The following is a 19,910-nucleotide window of genomic DNA, read 5'->3' as shown; positions in this document are numbered from 1 at the left end:
ATCTCCAAATTGCTAGCAACTACTCTAAACATGGCAACCGTGCTCTGTAGAGTCGCTAGTGCTGCTGTTGGCAACACACAATGTTATTAAGTCGTGATTAGCTGGTGGCTACTCAGTCACCCATGTCACGTGGGCCTAAGAACACGATTTATAGCAGCCATCCAACTCTGCATTCATGTGAAGAAACAGTTTACTCTCTCCATTGGTATATTGTTGTGCATTTTAAAGGACAACTGTAGCAAGAGGTATGTGAAGGCTGCCATATTTATTTCCTTTTAAACCATACCAGTTGCCTGGCTGGCCTGCTATTTGGCTGCAGTACTGTCTCAATAATACCTGAAACAAGCATGAAGCTAATCTTGTCAGATCTGCAATAATGTCAGAATCTCCTGATCTGCTGCATGCTTGTTTAGGGTCTATGGCTAAAAGTAGGATCAACTGGATAGCCAGGCAACTGGTATTGCTTAAAAGGAAATAAATATGTCAGCCGCCACATACCTCTTTGCTACAGTTTAAGATCATCTCTGGAAAATGATTTTAGTTTTGCATAGTGTGGGAAGAGTCTAGAGCCTAGGTTTATACTACTGTCTGAGACCTCCATGGTTTGCAAGCAAGCTCCAAATCATAAACTAAGTCTCCTGTAGGGACTTGACCAGATACTCCTTTCTCCAGAAAAGTGCCCAATGGTCCTCAGAACTTCTGTTATTTAAAGGTGTGTCTACCCTACAGATTTTAAGGTTACAGGCTACCTTCCCATGATGATTGTTAGCTGATGGCCATTTTAGAAGAAACCTTCATTACATAATAGTGCTGAGTGGGAAGGGCTGGGACAAGCAGGAAAGTTCTTATGGGAAGGGAGTATTTTTTTTTATTTTCTGCCTACTTTGTTTAATGTGTGGATTTGCATTTTATTTACATAAATCCACAGTGGCCCCAAGTACTAGAAATGATGGACAGCAATACAACTTTAACATTTTTTTTAACTTATTCCCATTCTACCAAAATGTGTGTAAAACTTTTTTTTATTTCTGCTGGGAACATGTACACACAACTCAAATATATTTCATTCCATGAAAGATTTTACCTTTTTATGAATCATGAAAAAGAATACCATGTAAGGCACCAAAATGGATGTTCAGTTCTTGAACGTTGCACGTGCTGCATGTTTGAATACACTACTGTGTTACAATATGTAATCACACAGCTGCCTGTGTGCTTAAACACGTGCACAAGAGATAACTGTTTACAGGTTTATGTGAGCAGTCACCTGTGTATTGTGTGCCCAGGAAACTAGGTTTGTCCTGAAGAAATTCCTTGTTTTTACTGTATACAAGGCATTGCACAACACACCATGCCATGTTACGTGCTACCGGAAGCAGTGAACGTGCATATTCATTATCTTCTAGTTCTAAGACCTAAGAAAAGAGAAAATCATCTCTGTGCCATATTAGGCAATAGAAATACTGGGGACCAGGATAAAAATAGTAAAACTTGAAGAGATCTAGTCTCATCAGCAGGTTAAAGACCTGCAACCTCTGCATCATAAAGACCATCACAGTAAGGCTTGGGACCCACCAGCAGTGCATTTTTAAGGGGCTTGTGATTTGAAAAGCTCTTGCTAATGTTATAGACATGATACTTTGCAGTACATTTATGATCATTGCTATTAAAATATATGCACTTTAAAATGCTTTTATCTTTCCTATCCTAATTCTAGGAGGAAAGAAATTATTTCCATACACTTTCACCTAGAAATCTCTTTACAAGGGTTAAATATAGTCACCATCTATTTAGACCTCTAAGCTTTAGGATTCTAGGAAGTATGACAATAATATAAAAATCAGTAATTACCATTTTATAAATAAATAAATACAAAATACCCATAATGTTTTGAAGGCAGAAAAATGCTCGTTGACCAATTGACATGACTCGCTGCCCATGTGAAGAGCTTAAAATCGAATGTCCTTGCCACAGACTAGGACCTGTAGTACTTCAGGGAGCAGTAGTGGTCAGAGGAAACCCTTTGCAAAATGTGCTTTAAATTGGTCACCCTACAACTGCAAAGCAAGAATGCTAACCACCATACTGCCTGGTGTAGCTACTAAAAAAGTTATGATTATTAATATTAAAACACACAAACAAGCAGCTGTGCTGTAGACAAACTTTATTTTTGTCTTCCACATGCTTGGATTCTGCTGGGTAAAACGAAGTGGCATATATAAATTGTGCATTCGCGCCCTTGCAGAGATAAAGGAATGAACAAGAACCACTGATGGGACTATTTCTTCTTTTCTATTGAATAAAAAAAGAGCAGGAACTTAACCTCCATGTGTCAGGTGCTTGGCTTTCCCACATTACTTGCTGGAGGCCGCTTTCACTTGTTACTATGACAGAGAAAGCAGGGTCAAAAGGCTGATTCATATACAAAAGCTCAGCTTGTACTCTGGCACTGAGCAAACCAAAGTCTTCAGAATAGCGAGGGAGTGTACGCTGGCACAGTGAGAGGCTTCAGTGCCTTTTCTCCCACACATCTGTTCTGTATCCGTATAGGCATTCACATTGTCTCTAGCCGCCCTGGCCATTGGTGACTTTTTCCCAACCTCTTAATGACAAACGTTCAGCATATACCGTACACGGAACCCAGTTGTATCCATAAATCTTTCCATAGAACCTTTACTACATCCTGAGGGGAGCCTGGTGTCTCGTGCTCAGTAGTAACACAATAAAGTTATGTTGTTTTTGTAACAGGAAGCAGACATTTTCCATTATTTGACTAAAGTTGTTAGTATTGGAAATGTGTAATTAGCCTCATTGCTGAATAATGTTCCATTGTTTTCGTCTCAGTGTACAGAAGCAGGTGACAAACCGTGTTTAGAAGTAATTTATCAACTGCTTTGGAAAATAAACTATATAAAAGTAAACACAAGTACAGTGCTGCTATTAAGAGTTTAACAAAGCAAAGTGTTGGCAGCCTTGCAGTGAGTTTGCAGGCAAGTAAAGCTCTTATCTGTGGATAAAGCATCAGTAATTTTTATCTCGTGAAACAGGATTGTCAGGGAACAATCTTTTGTTTAGTTACCAACAAACGTGTGTATGTGCGGTATTGCTTCCACCCTCGCTTATCTCCCCGGCTTGGCGTTGACTTGGAGGCAGGGCTGTGTTTGGGATTCAGATGCTTAATGGTGACATCATTAAACCTCAGGGAATTTGTTCTTGCTGTTAAACTTTCATTCATTATGTAACATTTTCTTTCCTTCCAGGTTGTCAATAGAAAATCTAGAGGCAGAATTTCATTTAATCTCTACAAAAACAAAAACTATTAAGGACCAAATCAAAAAAGATCCTGAGCTGATGCAGCAAATGGAAGATTTTCTGCAGGTAATAATGCGTTTTATGAGGACTAGCTCAACTCCCTTAAGACATGTTCACATTGAGGCCGTGCATTGTACTACAACATACTGCCACCCACAATGCTGTCCACTGTGACAATGGCCCCATTAATTACCCTGAAAAGGGCAGCACACATTAATATGCACGGCAGTGTGATATCTCATGCTGCCTGACATCACACTAGTGGGGACGTCAAGCAATGTCTTCTAAGCATTCACTGATGTGGCGGGACACTCTGTATGGCGCCTGTAGCACATTGTGCTACACATAGTGAGACTGAGGCCTGAGCTGGATAGTCTAACATGGAGTAACTACATCAGAGAATTGTCAGAAGCACCTCCCATAGCTGAACTTTGTGAACTGCCTTTTGCTTTTGTTGGTACCCAATTAATAAAATATCACGATGGCGTATATGCATTGGACTCCAGTGCATTCATGTTCTTACTTCATCAGCTCAGGCAACAGGCATTGTCTAGTAGGCTTTATAACTTGTGGCTATTTCCATTGAGCTTAGTGCTAGGGCTCAGAAGTGAGAGCGTCACTGTGATTTGTCACAATGAGTTGCATCAACAAATCTCTGTGACATTCTCTGCTTTTTTTCAGTCTAGTCTCTTAGATGCTGTCATCACTAGCAATTCTACGCTATCACCAGGGACTAGATTTATCAGAATCCTGTAGAATACGTGCAATCTTTGTATAGTTTGTAGCTGCTCTGAGTTGCATTGGAGCGAGCTACAGCAGCAGTTCTACAATTGCCCAAATTTCAGTCGGAGGAGAGACTTGTAGCTTTACCTCCGTTTGCGCCCGTAGTGTGACCCCACCTGTTCCCACTGGTAGGAAGATGGATTAGGGAGCCTCTTTTGTCAGGAGGCATCGCTGTGAGGATCCCCAATCCATCTTCAGGTGAGTATTGAGATTTAGTCTGCCTCTTGTAACCCTCGACCAATTAATAGACATAGCATACATGTATGTTTTTGTAGCAGCTACATCTCTATCAGTGATTTGTGGCTAGCTTCAAGAATTATGTTTTTATGCTGCTAGTCTCTGTAAAGTAACTACAGGATGTTCATACTGATCAGTCATACTAACCAATTCAGCAATGAACTTCCAATGCTAGTAGTACGTTTTGCAGTGATGCGTCGTTGGTAAACTGTGACTGACCACCACAACATTGTTGCTCATGTGCCATGGCCCATATTTAATGATGTACCTTTTTAATACTTATGGTATCTGTTAGTGGAGAGGCTACTCTTGATGTTTTTTAGAAAATTTGTAAATGGTTCGATCAGTGGATAGTGCATTAATGATACCCTTTTAGCAACTTTAGCTATATATTCTAATAAGACCCAGCACTTCATGCATGCCTAGATGCGACCTGGTCATAGTTTCATCTCACATCAGAGAATAATTGGGGTGTATTCATAGTGTCTGTCTGTCTGTCGTGTGTGTTATATGGTCTAGAGTTCTACCTCATTGCAACAGCTGCTTTGAGTCTGAAGATGCTTGGCTATTACAGAAATCACAGGAAGTCAAGTGATAGATTTGTTAGAATCTGATTGGTTGGTCATCCCTAAAGAGGAAGCAGAAGTGATGTTATGTGGTGTTAATCTGTAACATGATCAGATCATATTTCGCTTCATGCATTCTTGATAAGAAATTGTCTACTTTCTATCGTTTGGCTACATATGCACTTAAATATGAATGTTACATATGAAGAAATATGCGTGCAATATTTTGTTTACCTACTTTGGAAAACAAATTGGTCTTGAGCGTGTTCAATAAAGAAAATATCTAACCTACACTTTGCATTCCCTTTGAAGGAAGCAAATAGATTTTCTTTCTAACCACACATGACAGAATGATGAATGCATAGGCACACAGAGACTGAAGCTAAGCTATAATGTTATATGAAGTGTTTTACAGGAAAGCACTCTCAGAAAAATAACCTGACATTTTCATCACCTTGTTAAATGTTGAGAGGTTGTTTTTTGTTTGTTTTTGTTTTTTTTTTACAGTAAAACTGCTACTTGTTTTCTAGCACTTTTGTTGTATCTGTGTGGTGCTTTAATGCAATATAACCTTTGAATTTGGAAACATTCAATAATTAACCAAAAGTAAAACCATACCTTATGTACATTTTCACAAATTAGTTCATTGACAAGGCAAATACTGGTAACATTTATCTTGTGCTTTTCTCCTGGTGGACTCAGAGCTGCAATGACTAGGACAGTAGCAGTGTTGGGGAGTCTTGCTCAAGGTCTCCTTACTGAATAGGTGCTGGCTTACTGAACAGGAAGAGCTTAGATTTGAACCCAGGTCACCAGTGTCAGAGACAGAGCCCTTAACCATTACACTAACCAGCCACCATTAATTAATTAAAATCGGTGGGCAGCTGAGATAATGAGCTGAAAATAACAGGCTCTTTGTAATGACAGAAAATGGTATCACTGTTGACAGAGATCTCCCAGAATGCATTCACCCTTCACCTGCGTTGCTCTTGTGTGATCATATTCCATTTTATTACAGGTTGCTGTAAAGGACCTAAAAGAACTGGACAAGCAGAGAGTGGAGTTACAGAAACAGGGACAAGCCCTCATTGATTTCTTCTGTGAAGACAAAGAAACCATGAAACTGGATGAATGTTTCCAGATCTTTCGGGATTTTTGTGACAAGTTCAGCAAAGCTGTAAAGGTAAGATCACTATGTCGGTATATCTGAATTAAATAGCAGAGCAGACTGGAGACAGGCAGAATAAAATGTAAGGTGCGTACATATGCACAAATATTGTCACAGCAGGGATAGGAACACTCCCTTGGACAACTGTTCAGGGCCGAGTGCTGCACAGACATGTCATGGGACTACGGCCTTGCAAAGTGTTTTGTTGCTATAGAGGAGGGAGGGAGGAGGCACTGTGGTGCACGACAGAGCAGCTTCCAGTCAGAGGGGTAGTTAATTATCTGACCTGCATGCTTGTGGACAGAGGATCATCAGGACAGAAAATGTGCATTGTTTAAAAGGAAACTAATCAGGCAGCCTCCATACGATGCAAGGAAAAAGGGGGTAGAAATCCTTTCAGAAAAACCGCCCCGGCATAGGCGCCTATAATAAAAGCTGCAATTTGTGACACGGCAGGGAAATTTGGGCACATAGTCCTCGATTAATCAAGACTTATCGAATCAATTACAGACAGCTCGGTAAAATACCAAACTCGATACATTGATTTCAAGATTCATCAAAGTTATCTACAGCTGTTAGTGAGCATTCAGTAATGATGCGATAAAACTGAAGAAAGTGCAATTCATGAAAATGAAAGTGGGCATGATTTAGGCTTCTTGCACACAGGGACGTTACAGGCACACGTTGGTGCAGCCTGTAACGCTCCCCCAACGCACAGCAATGTAACACAAGTGGGCTGTTCACACTGCCCACGTTGCGTTACATTGTAACACAGCAAAGTGCTGCATGCTGTGTGTTCTATGCGGCCAAGCCGCGTTAGACTGTTTGCACATGCTCAGTCATGTTGGGGAGGGGGGGGGGGGGGCGGGGGGCGGCCGGGCACATGGCTAATTAATATTCACTGCACTCAGTGACGTGCAGTGTTTACTTCCTGGAGCGGCCGCTCTGTACAGCGATTGGCCGGGCGGGACCACGTGATGCCGCATGCGTGCAAGAGTACCCATCACGGCATCACGGACACCAGAGTGAGCTGCACAACGCGGCTCACTCCGACGTCCACACCAGAGAGCACCAGGCGTTGCGTTAGGGGCACATTATGTTCCCTATAACGTCCCCTAAATGCAACGTCCTGGTGTGTAACTAGCCTTAGCATTACTTTTAGGATTAGTTATCTCCTTCACTGCTCTGTCGCTATTCCTGTCAGATCATTGCTGACAGAGAAGATGGAGCCATTTGAAGTGGTTATGTATCAGCTGAGAGTAATTTAAAGGCACAGAAGGGCAAGAATAAGGTCTAGAACCATGTCAATTTGCAAGAGAATAGATTTATTTTCTATACCAGGACATCAGCATTTCTCTTGAATCATCTTGTAAGAGAGCACAGGCAATGCCAGGGTTAACTAAATTGCTAGCTGCACTACATTTTTTTCAGAAAAGGCTCCTATCAAGCCGAAGCTGGCGAAATTATGAGATTGTCCCAAGCCACTTCCAGAATCCTGGTCCAGGTGTTGAACACCACCTAGCAACATTCCGAATAGTGCTTAAAGGACTGCCTTTTTACCCACAATTCCATTGGAATCTTATGGCCTTCCGTGTTAAATTACCGCTGTAAAATGGAAATATCGTCACGTTACCGAAAGGTTACCGCATTGTTATTGACACGTTACCGAATGCGGAAAAACCTTGATGAATACAACTAGAAATCGATAAACTTCGAATTCGGTAATTTAACGAACTGTAAAAAGTTATCTCAAAGACAATGATTAATCGAGGCCATGGTAGGGGCGTTAGCGGGTGCCAAAATTGATCTTCTTTGCCGTAAATTGCGGCTTTTAGAATGGGCGCAAGACGCGGCTATGAAGTTAAATTGAGGTGCATGATTAGCAGCAAGAGGGTGCGATTTCAGCAGACAGGCTTGCTGAAAACCAAATTGCGGCATTGCATAGCGGGAGCAGCATTTGTCCCTCAGTTTCATTAAGTTTTACATTCCTGGATTAGAACCCATCTGTCTTTAGTGATGTCAGTGTCCCCTATAGGGTCAATGCTTGACTTCCTGTTCTGGTGGCATGCAAAAGGGTTTCATGTTTATTTCCTGTGTGGGACAATTCATTTACCAGTGTTATATGTATGAATCGGTTTCAAAGAAAACCTAGTGGTAGTCTGCTAGGTACTGCTGCTATCTACACTAAGTTGCATGATTGGCAAATTAACCATTGGAAAAGGTTTCACTTGCCATAGGTAGCACCTGATGTAGCAGATTTTCAGAAATTCCTTCATTGACAGATTATGTATCCTCTAATGTCTTGAAACTGGTTCCCGTTGGTAAAAATGTCTATTGTATACACTATATAGTTCAGACACTTGTGTATTTTGGTGAAGAAAGTGGAGTACAATTATTTAGATCAATAGAGAAAAGTCAGAGAGACAGACAATGTTATCTGGTCTCAATGTTTTGGGATAATTTCCATGCTAATGGTGGACACACACTATACATTTTTTTTTCATATTTCTTTACAATCTAATTTGCAATCAGTTTTTCTGATTGTAACATTTGAAAAATCTGAACTATCATGTATTACACACATTTTTATTCAATTATGAAAAAAAACCTCTGATTTCTCGCTTGAAAAAATAAATGTAATTTATTTTTTTCCCAATAGTTTTTATCGAATTCCCCCCCCCCCCCCTAAATATATTTCCATTCTTAAGACCTTATTGGAAGCTGTGAGTGTCCTGTAGTATATGTAGCTAGAGATTCTGCCCTTTAATATCCTTCATAATCCAATAGTATGAGGCTAGTTACACATCAGGACGTTGCGTTAGGTGCACGTTATGTGCCCCTAACGCAACGCCTGGTGCTCTCTGGTGTGGATGTCGGAGTGAGCCGCGTTGTGCAACTCACTTTGGCATCCGTGATGCGTACTCTTGGACGCATGCGGCATCATGCGGTCCCGCCCGGCCAATCGCCGCACAGAGCGGCCGCTCCAGGAAGTAAACACTGCACGTGCGCCTGTAACGTCCCTGTGTGCAAGAAGCCTAAAGAATCACTAATACCACTGAACATTTTTAGTAAACACCTGTATATATTTTAAAGTTCATATTTGGATGGAGGAACAGCCTCATTCCACTGTGTGAGTCTAGTTCTGTCTGCTGCTATTATGAGCCTTCTAAAATAGTGCAGAGAATTGGCCACACTTGTCTTTGCCATTTTCTATGTATGTTGCATGGGTTGGAGAATAGACTTTAAGCATTTATTCATTTTTCTTGTAGGAGAATAAAGAGAGAGAAATACAAGACCTACGTCAGAAGGAGAAGTTAAAGGAGCTGGAGCTAAAACGGAACTCCTTGCTTTCTGGAGATACTGGGGGATTTGGAAGGAGTAGCAGTGAAAGTGACGTTGAGCTACTTTCAAAGAAAGGACTTGAGGAGTTTTTACCCTTTTTGCAGCAAAGACCCCAAAGTCCATTGAGCAGGAACTCCAGCTCAAGGCGCTCCAGGCTCTCTTTAGGTGTTGCAGCAGACCGAGAACTTCAAATGTACTTGGAAGCCCCACAGGATGATCAAATGAGCAAATGCAATAGTCTACCAAGAACTCACACTCGTCAGTCAAGGCCAACTATTGCATGGATAACTTCCAAAGATAAAAATGACCAGGACAATATGCACTTAAATATGAATGAAGCTAATAAAAGCTCCTCTCCTTTGCCTGTGGTACTAATTAGTAGTTTGGAAGATGACCCTACTGCCATTTCTAATAAACCTTACAGGGAGGACAATATAGACCGTAACAACAACCAGTCTCAACTCTGCCGAAACAGAGAAGTTGCTCATAAAAAGGCCCCTTTAAGCCCCTTAGCTGTCACTGTTGAAGAACGTGAACTGGTTAAAAAATTGCAGAAGTTTGACCTGCAAGGACCTATGCATGAAAACTCAGATGTTTGCATTACAGATTTGGAAAAACAAAAAGTAAGTGTATGTACCCCCAGTCTTACAGGCAGAGCTTCTCCTTCATTTAAAGATACCAAAGACCAGTCTTTAAATACCTCTGAGGCCAGTAAAATAAATGAAGTATTTCTAAACCATGCAGGAATTACTTTGTCACAAAGCACACACAGTACGGAGAAGCAAGAGCACGGACCCATTTTTTATGTTGAAGACACTACTGATAGCTCTCTAACTTTAGACTGTTCTGAAACACAAGATATCAGCTGTGAGATGGAGGACACAGAGGTGGTACAGGACAAAAGCCATGAAACTGCAAAAAAATCTCACTCTGATCAGCATAAAAATAGTCAACAGAGCACTGAAGATACTAGTACTGCGAAAGAAAATACAACAAAGTGTAAAGATCAAAAAAAGCCCCATGCAGTGAAAGAGAGAACTTCAAGCTTCACAAAGACAAATGCAGTTCGCTCAAATAATACAACTGCAACAAAACCTGTGCGCATGTTGAATGATTCTGAGCATGAGACAATGAGGAAGGTTGTCCCCATCTCCAAGACCAACAAGCCAGGCAGTATAAAGCGTACGGAACTCAGAAGCTCGCTGCGAGATGACACAAAATCAGACGACCAGAAGCAAACCTTCCGTCATTCGCTTAGAGCAAAAAATGATAATGTCCCAAAAATGCCTGCAAAAACTAGTACCCCTATTGAGGAACCCAAACTACAAAGGGGTTCAAGTTTTGTATCAAATGGTTCACGTTTTCAGAGGGACCAAATCCAGCGCAAAAGTTCTGTTAGAAAACCAGCAGCTAAACCAGTTAGGAATATTGCTAAACCAAAGGTTGATGACACCAAGATATGCCGGACATCTCCAAAACTGCCCAATTCTGCAGAGGCCAGCAAACCCCAACCTAGCACACCTACCACCAGCCCTAAGTCCTGGGATTCTACTCCAAGCTTTGCTAGAAACACTGTTGCATCGTCTTCAAGGCGTACAAAACAGGAACCTCCTTCAACACCAGCGAAAACTTCAACATTTACTCGATCTTCATCATTACGCCAGTCTAAAGGAAAGTCAGAGCAATTAAGTAGGGACACTAACCCAAGAGAAAATGGCATTGCAAGTTCGTTTAAAAGAACAGGTAGTACAAGGACACCTATTAAGGCAACAGAGGGTGTTAGTAAGTGCACCCCAGAGGATGTTCAGAAGGACAAGAGTATTGTTGAAAAGTCCTCTGTGAAGCTTAAAGACACAGGCAAAGCCACATTGGGTAAAATACTGAAGCCTTTGCTGAAGTAGGAGTGTTATTTAAAACTCCAGTTGTTAACATGACAACCCCTGCTTGGGCGCATAATTAAAGGTGTATTGTGATGACTCCTTTCGTATGACAACCTGCACCTTACAGGTGCATAAATATGACCGTCGGTAGAGTAACCGTGTATTGCCTAGGGATTATGCAGCCTCATGAAGGAATTTGTCCTTTGGATAAATCTACTACTTTATATAGCTCTGTATGATGTGTTTGTTACATATTGCATCTTTACAGCCATGGAAGAACTTTTTTCTAAAGGGATTTTCAGCTGTAAAAGCAGGACTCAAGTTAGTGTTTTGACACTAGGTACAAGTTAATCACTGACTTTGTATGGCTGGTTGCTTCCAACTAATGGTATACTTGATTCTACTGCCATTGGCGTGGATGAAGACTCTGCTGGGTGGAGTCTTTTTGCTTTGCTGGATGATAGAATGATTGGCACAGGTGTGTTTCACTGCAGCACAAGGAAACACACGAGAAGATGAGTCACTGAGGATATTGCCTTCATGTAAAGAGCTATCCAGTTTCATGAATACTAAAGTGCCATGTATTTATTATGCATATGAAAGGTGTTACTGTACGATATTTAAATTCTCAATTTTTATAGAGAGCACTTCAACCATTCCATGTTTCCCATTGTGATTGTTCTTTGTTAACATGTGAATCCTGCTGCTAGGCTTCTGCTGTTTTCTCTTGTCCATACTCCTCTCGCTGTCGGTCACACAAAGAACACGTGTTAGGAATGGAAACTATTTTCTCCTACATAGGACTCCTCATTTTTATGCTCAGTGGGACGGAGACTCTGCTATGTTTACACATACACAACAGTTCATCCTTTTTGTAGACGAGAGGCCTTTTGAAGCAAGTGCTAGACCCTCAGATGTACACTTTTTATGTGTCTTACTTCCTAGCAAATACTCATAACATGAGTACTGATACATCTGTTCCGTAAAGCTGAGCAACAAATTGTAAATAAAACTATGTCGGCTCTTGTCTGCCAAACGTTTTATAGGGTTGTCCAGCCAGTCCAGGGACTTGGACACTTCTGCCCAGCTATAAAACCAGCTGATGGCACCAGCATTTCCTATTTAAATATTGCAATTTTGTTTGTCATCCGCCTGTTCATTAGGCTATAACTCTGCATTGTTTCACTGCTTATTAATCGTGTGCGGAGCAAAATTGGGTAACGCAGGAAGTTATAAAGCTAACAAGTTTGAGGTCTAGCCTCGCTCGTGTTGTGCAGGGTAGCAGAGGTGTATAAATGACAAAACTGCAAAGACAGATCCAATTACATGGTAAGAAGTCAGCTTTACTGACGATTCAACAAAATCACATTTGATTCTTTGGTTGTTTTTCGTGAGCATACTGCTATTTGAGTCATCCTGATTGTACTAATATTGCAAAGTGATGACGCATAAAATGTATGCTATACCAAAAGGACCAAATGCTCATCTAGACAGAAAAGCGTTTTGAAGATCCCAATTCTATAACTAAGTGTTTTTTTTTTTTTTTTTTTTTTTTTTTTATAGAACGCTTAGTTATACCAAACACTCCTTTCAGCTCCTACTGATTGTATTAAGTGATTATTGTGACTTTGTCATATTATTTTGCTTTATATCCTGATTTCTATTTCAGTTGTATTAGAAATAGACCTATGAATCTTGAAAGGTACAAAACTGCACAATATTGCTTTTAGCTATTGCAAAAAGACCTGAAAACATGATTGGACACCCCGAGTAGGCATATAGTTATGTGACTGGGATGGTACTTTTTTTTTTTTTTTCCTGAAACATCTTTAATTTTTAGTTGAAGAGTACATGCCCAATTTGATAGTCTCGTCAGACTCTTGATGATTGCCTTATTGAACCTTGTTGCTGCTTTCTATAAAAGTTGGTGATTAAATCACCCGATATGTATTCTCTTACTATAACTGATCAAAGACTGACTTGAAATGCCTTTGAAGTGACAAGTGACATGTCAAATAAACATGCATATATGAATAGCCGGTTCCTACTTAGATAGCCAGGATACTTTTTTTTTTTTTTTTTCCACACCATGAGGATTTAGAATCCACGGCTCTTGATTAGTTTCTCTGCAGTGGGGAAATGGTTAGCAACTCTCATTTGTAACTGATCAGAGATCATAAAACTCCTGTGTGGCTGAAAACAAAATTCCTAAGAGCAGAGCACAGGGAAAAAAAAGTTTAGTAGTTAAAGATGTTTGGATGGGAGCTGAATAAAGCTTAAAAAAATCAAAAACAAAAAAAAACTACTTGTACCTAAGACAGTCAAACCTTGAAACCAAGATTTCTTTTTTTTTTTAAATTTTGAAACCAAAACCTGATTATTGGGATTCCTATTTAGGATTAGGTCTATAGATGTAACTGTTTATCTGATCAGTTTATTTTCACTTCAGGCGACTACCATACACTATTAGAATGTCTAAGCTATTAGAAACTCTTATTTAATAATATATCACAAATGAAGGCCCTTGCTATCAATTTCTGAGTGAAATATCAAATGTGACATGGAAAAGGGTATTCATTCATTGAACAGAAGTTTAGATGGAGGGTGGGGGGAAGGGGTTGTGAAGAAAGCTGCACATGATAGATGGCCATATAGTTGTGTACTGTGCAAAGCTGTACAGAAGTATAGCATTTCAATTGATGGTTATATATATTACTGCTTGTATATTTTCACTATCAATTAGCACAATGCAGTAAAATTATCAATATTCCCTGGATAGATTTTTTTTTTTTTTTTGACCAAGGAACTGTACAGGGTTGGCCATACATCTAATAGTGTATGGTAGCCTTATGTTCTGGACCATTACATTCATCCTGTAGTTATTTACGACCACCTGTTCCTCTAGGTCAGTATCTCCCACACTACTTTCAGGGATCCCTCCCTGGCTTAAGCTGGCCATTCACTCATCCATATTCCTGTTCAGTTCCCAGAAGATTCAATCACTCTGATCCAAGCTGCCTCAAATCTATTACCTCAACTCGCCAAATCAATGTAATTTCTATTGATTTGGGACTAAAATAGATTGGAATGATCAGTTGGACAGGATGGAAAATTTCCGTCAATTGGGGCAGGACAGGCACAGTGGTTGATCCGTGGGCCTACCTCACACAGTGCGGCTCGATTGATACTTCAATAGATTTTCTCTTTTTGCTAACGTCTATTGAATATTGATGTGCTGTGTGGGATCAGAATCAGATTGGATTGTGATCGATTCCTACCAGAGTGTGATTGATCAGCCTGCCACATCGAGGGAAAATCAAAGTGTGGGGCCAACTTTATTCAGTAAACATCAGGAGCTAAATTAAATGAAAGATACAGTAACCCATAGCAGCCAGGATGGGTTCTGATTGATTGCTGTGAATACTGCACTTTTCATTTAGCACTTTGCTCCTTGATAGTGTATCAAATAATATGTGTAGTATAATAGAGTAGACTTCCTCAGGTGAAATGATTAATGTGGGTGCCTAATGCTTCATACACACTTGAGATAAGTCTTTGGAAAAGGCAAGATCACAGACCAATTTTACCCCATTCCATGTAGTATGAGAGCCATACTCTACACAGTCTAATCTATTGAGCTGAACTCCCCATCAGATAAAAATCTTTGCAAGATGCTGTACACATTCAACGGATCAGTATCTGCAAAAGATCAGTTCCTGCAAAAGAACCGTTCCATCCAAAATGCATTCATAGTCTATATCTGCAGATCCTCGTACACACCTTGTTTAATGGACAATCCTGTGCAGATCAGATCCACCAGGATGGATCTTCAGATCTGCAGATGGTCTGATCTGAAGAGGAATGTCTGTTAAACAAGGTGTGTATGAGATATGCAGATATCCTTGACTATAAATGCATTTTGCAGATACTGATCTGTTGAATGTGTACAGCGTCTTTGTGTGCAGCATCTTGCAAAGATTTTTATCTGGTGGGGAGCTCAGCTCAATAGAATAGACTGTAGAGTATGGCTCTCATACTACATGGAATGGGAAAGAGTGGTCTGTGATCTTGCCTTTTCCAATTACTTTTATCTCAAGTGTGTACGTAGCATTAACCTGCTTGTAAGACCGTTCATTCGCTCACAGGTTATTCTGTTATCAGGTCAGGGTGATCTTTCATCAGATGTTGTTGGGATGCTTCTTGAATGCGGTGATGTTGGCATATGTACAATAGGATTTTGCCCTTTTCTTTGGAGAAAAGGGAACACTCCTCAGTCAGTTCCATAATGTACCAAGATACTCTGTTGTCTTCCATTCCTAGTTATCACCCTTGAGATGCTAGTTCCCCTAATTTTATGCATCTTGGAACTGGGCCAAACACAGTGGGCAGCAATTGTATTTGATGGGTCGAATGCCAAACTGCATACAGTTTGCATTACATTTGTATGCAAGTTAGGAACCCTTGTGTCTTTGTGTATGATTATCTGTAATCCCCATGCTTTCACCTTCTTACAATACTAGAAGAATCTGCCTCATTGGAAGTAGTTCTCGGGCATGTCGGTCATCATCTAGTAAGCATCTGAGGTTCATTAATGGCAATCTTCATTTAGTGCTGCTCAGGCATAGCTGTGCTGACACTGTTTACAGGTTTAAATTGGGCATACACACAAAGCACCCACCTGCAAAGCTGATAGGTGCTGACCGACGTGTGATGCAAATGAAGCCTATACACAGCTTTTGTGAATGTAACCTGATGACAGACCATAGGCAGCCATTGAACACAACACTACTTTACACTTGCGGCTCAACTAAGCCCGAAACTGAACAAGGCAAATTGTGATAGCAAGTGAATATAAACACTGTATATTATAGTAAGCAGAACACATTTCATGGGCTAGATGTTCTTCACACTTTAGTACAGCCTATGTTCTGCACCCTCTGGCTTCAGCTGCTGGGCGGGGCAGTCAGATGTCACCATGTGACACACCAAGTACGGAAAACCGTAGGTGCCAATCTAAAGTTTTCAGAATTCCAGCATTGCAGTAGAAAATATGCCTACATAAAGAGGCGGGACTGAGTAGATCATGAGAAGGTGTTGGCAATTTTAATCCCACTCCTCTCCCACCTCCTTGACATCTCTGTTAATGGGGAAATAACAGGCTCTAGAGGTCTTAAAGTACACCTGAGGTGAGATTGATATAGAGGCTGGCATATTTATTTCATTTTAAATAATTCCAGTTGCCTGGCAGCCCTGCTCTTTTTGGCTGCAGTAGTTTAATCGCACACCTGAAACACGCATGCAGCTTATCCAGCCAGATTTTTGTCTTAAACAACTGATCTGCAAGGTCTACAGCTAAAAGCATTAGATGGCCAGGCAACCGTTTTGTTCAAATGGAAATAAATATGCCTGCCTCCATATCCCTCTCACTTCAGGTTCACTTTAAGCCAACATGGATAGCTGCAGTAAGCACAGCGGCACAAATTCTTTATTGTTCAGAATTTCATTTCTGAAGATACTATTCATATTTTACACTCATCAATATGATTGCTTTTGGAATTTCTCTGAGTTTGGTTGAGTTTTAACCCTAGATCTTCCCGACCACTAAAGATGTAAATGTCTACTATAATGTAACTTTAAGCTTTCATCTCTCTTCTGTAAGAATCTGATGGGAGTGATGTGGAATCCCGTTGGTATCAGGCTGCACGTTTTACCGTGATTCCCATGTGAGCACAGGCTCATTATACGCTTGCACAGACCATCACAGTGCTTTAGATGCATGTTGCCAAAACAAACCACTTGAACACCATTATACAACATGTAATGTTTAGTAAATGAGATGACCGATTAGGAAATGTCTTCAGTAAAGCACAAGATTCATGTAAACGCTCTATACCTTGTGTATTCTTTATACAAATACAGGTCAGATTTTCGTCTTCCTGTCCAGGTATCGGTCATTATATTAAAGCAGATACTCTGGCGCAGGAAGCACAACATTGTTTATTTGTCTTTAAACTTTGTCAGCTCTGTCATTTGTATGTACATTTTACTACCATTTTCCAAGTGAACGTCTATTTAAATGTTTAATATTGTAAATTTGTATACTAGAAGGTACAATGTACATAGACAATATATATTTAAAGGAACTTTACATATTTCAGAATAGTTAGCTAATAAATTTTTCAAGTGACAAATAAAAGGTGTGTTGTTTAGTTTTGTTTAAAAGATGTTTTTTTGTTGTTGAAAATGTTCGCAATGACATAAAATGTCAGCCTAAAGCTAACAGACTGGGATGGACAATAAGATTTTATGCTAATTCATGTAGCTTGGGAATGGACCGATCAAATGCAGTAGCAGCCTCTGCATTTGATTGGTCCATTTTCAAGCTGTTAACATTTGTGTAACATTAACATGAGCTTAGAACTATTAGCATCTCATTGACTATCCTTATACAAAGTGGAAGGAGGAACCACAAAATGCAAAGGACAGGATATATACGGAATAAATCAAGTCTTGCGTCAATACGGAGGTTTGAACATATATTCTTTGGACACCAAAAAAGACAAGTTTCCTGGAACTCGCCTGCTTCCTCGGGTCAATATGGCAGTGTCTAAAATGAAACCTGTGAAAGCGCTCACAGTCGCATGGAAAAATCCACAGATTCGTACAGCCATACTTACTTGTTATAGTACGGTAATTGGCAAAATAATCCTACATATGATGACAAATAGAATTAGAAGCAGTCCTATGCTGGGTTCATTAGACTCCAGGCTACTGCACAATAGCTTACTGCAGATGCTTGGCAAAACCGTCACCATAAAAGAACATATAAACATAGTGACCATAAAATCTTTTAAAAATGTTATTAAACTGCTAATAATAAATTCAAAAGACCTAAAAAGATAAAATGTTGTTCAGATTCCTGAAATAAATGTATCCTTTAGCAGCCAATTTATTTAGAGGCTTGCAAGTGCTACAGGCCAATCTTATTTTAGCACACTTTTCTTTATTTCCTGGCTACTAATTAGTACTGCTGTAATGTGTATTTATGGCCACTTGTCACTAGGGGGCAGTGTGAGACTAGCAGAGGACTTCTGCTTTCAGTTTCTATATACTCTGCTGGCAGAGAGACATCAAAGCATTCTAATAAAATACAGGAGTTCTGCCAGCTGAGGTCAAAAGCAGTGCTCTATCTCAAACAAGATAATTCCTTTGAAGCTGCTAAATGGTTAATAGATTTTATTTTTTTTTAAAGACATTTGAATTACATTTTTATGATCTTTTTATGTCTTTTGATTTTAATGGATAGTGTTCATGGCTAAGGATGGTCAATGAGATGCAATAATTCTGAGTTGATGCAGGATTATGTACATTTTGTATGCAAATTTATGCAATTGAAAGCGATCCAGTAGAATTCTGCTGACAATTTTGATTTGTCCATTTTAAAGCTGCATACATTTGAATACAACATTTGCATAATCCTGCATCAACTCCTAATGTATTGCATTTCAGTGACTATCTCTAGTAGTATTGTTCAGGGTATGGAGCCCCACCCATTCTGGCAAACCAGTCAGAATGGGGTTCAAGGAGTTAGGAAGGGAAGGGGTAGAGAAGGGGGTTCCATTTTCTTTTTTAAGTGTACCAGAGATGAATATTAGTCAAAGTTTTATACATACTTTAGGGATTCCTCCAGCCCCATCCACATGGATCAACTCCCACGCAGCGTCCTCAGCCTCCTCCAGCTCCGGTACTGGGTCCCGTAACTTTGGCCAGTCAGAGCATGCACAGTACTATTCTCCAGAGAGAGCGCTCTGCGCATGCTCACACTGGCTGAAGTTACGGGACCCAGTACCGAAGCCGGAGAAGGCTGAGGACGGCGGCGTGGGAGTGATCTGTGCGAATAGGGCTGGAGGAAGCCCCAGGTATGTATAAAATTTTGACTCCTTTTCCTCTCTGGTTTCCTTTAATGAAAAAAAAGTTAAAAAAAAAAAATGCTCATCTGTTAGCCCAATCTCTTCAAAGATGATATAGCAGATTTCAGATCTGCAACCCAGTGGATTTAATTCCCCCCCTGATGTGAATATTCTCTGTCTAGCTAAGAGGTACAGAAACCACACAACACTCAAATTGGTGGAAATGCATCTCATAAAGTTTATATTGCATGTGATATTTGCGACACAGGTACAGACAATGATGAACTACAAAAAGCAAGATGTACAGAGCAATTCAACAGTATAAAGCATAAGCCCTAGAAAACAATACCCGCCATGTATACATTAACATGTAACCTGAATGCAGCTTCCCAATATGTCCTACAATACAACCCACATTACCCGGAAGCATTCCATCTTACCCAGCCAGGATAACCAGCAGCAGACCAAAGGAGACCGAGACTAGGAGCCGCATGATGAGACTATATACTCATTGACTCCACCCCCTCACCAAACATCACTTCCCTTTAGGAGGCTCAGTGTCATTGGCTGAAAGAATGCTTTTCAGCAAATTTAAACTTTATCTCCGCCTAAGGTCAGTTAAAAGGAAGTGAAGGCTTTTGTCTGAAAACATGTGCTCTAAGAATGGTGCAATGCCTGCCAAAAAAAGCAAGCTGTGAAACCGTCCATTTCT

The 19,910-nt window shown here is 40.2% G+C and overlaps 1 protein-coding gene across 1 annotated transcript in view; it reads left to right on the top strand.

The window, feature by feature from the left end:
* The window catches only part of FHDC1 (FH2 domain containing 1), a 76,595-nt gene extending 63,788 nt beyond the window's left edge, over positions 1-12,807 (top strand). Inside the window, exons 10-12 of the mRNA XM_068269582.1 lie at positions 3,261-3,378; positions 5,917-6,081; positions 9,336-12,807. Coding sequence (XP_068125683.1) covers positions 3,261-3,378; positions 5,917-6,081; positions 9,336-11,309 — 2,257 coding nt within the window. The 3' untranslated portion in view covers positions 11,310-12,807. The remainder of the gene's footprint in view (positions 1-3,260; positions 3,379-5,916; positions 6,082-9,335) is intronic.
* Positions 12,808-19,910: the final 7,103 nt, after the last annotated feature.

Source organism: Hyperolius riggenbachi, chromosome 1 (assembly GCF_040937935.1).
Source record: "Hyperolius riggenbachi isolate aHypRig1 chromosome 1, aHypRig1.pri, whole genome shotgun sequence".
Lineage (NCBI taxonomy): Eukaryota > Metazoa > Chordata > Amphibia > Anura > Hyperoliidae > Hyperolius > Hyperolius riggenbachi.
The sequence above is the reverse complement of the archived record's forward strand: the minus strand, read 5'-3'. Positions and strand labels throughout refer to the sequence as shown.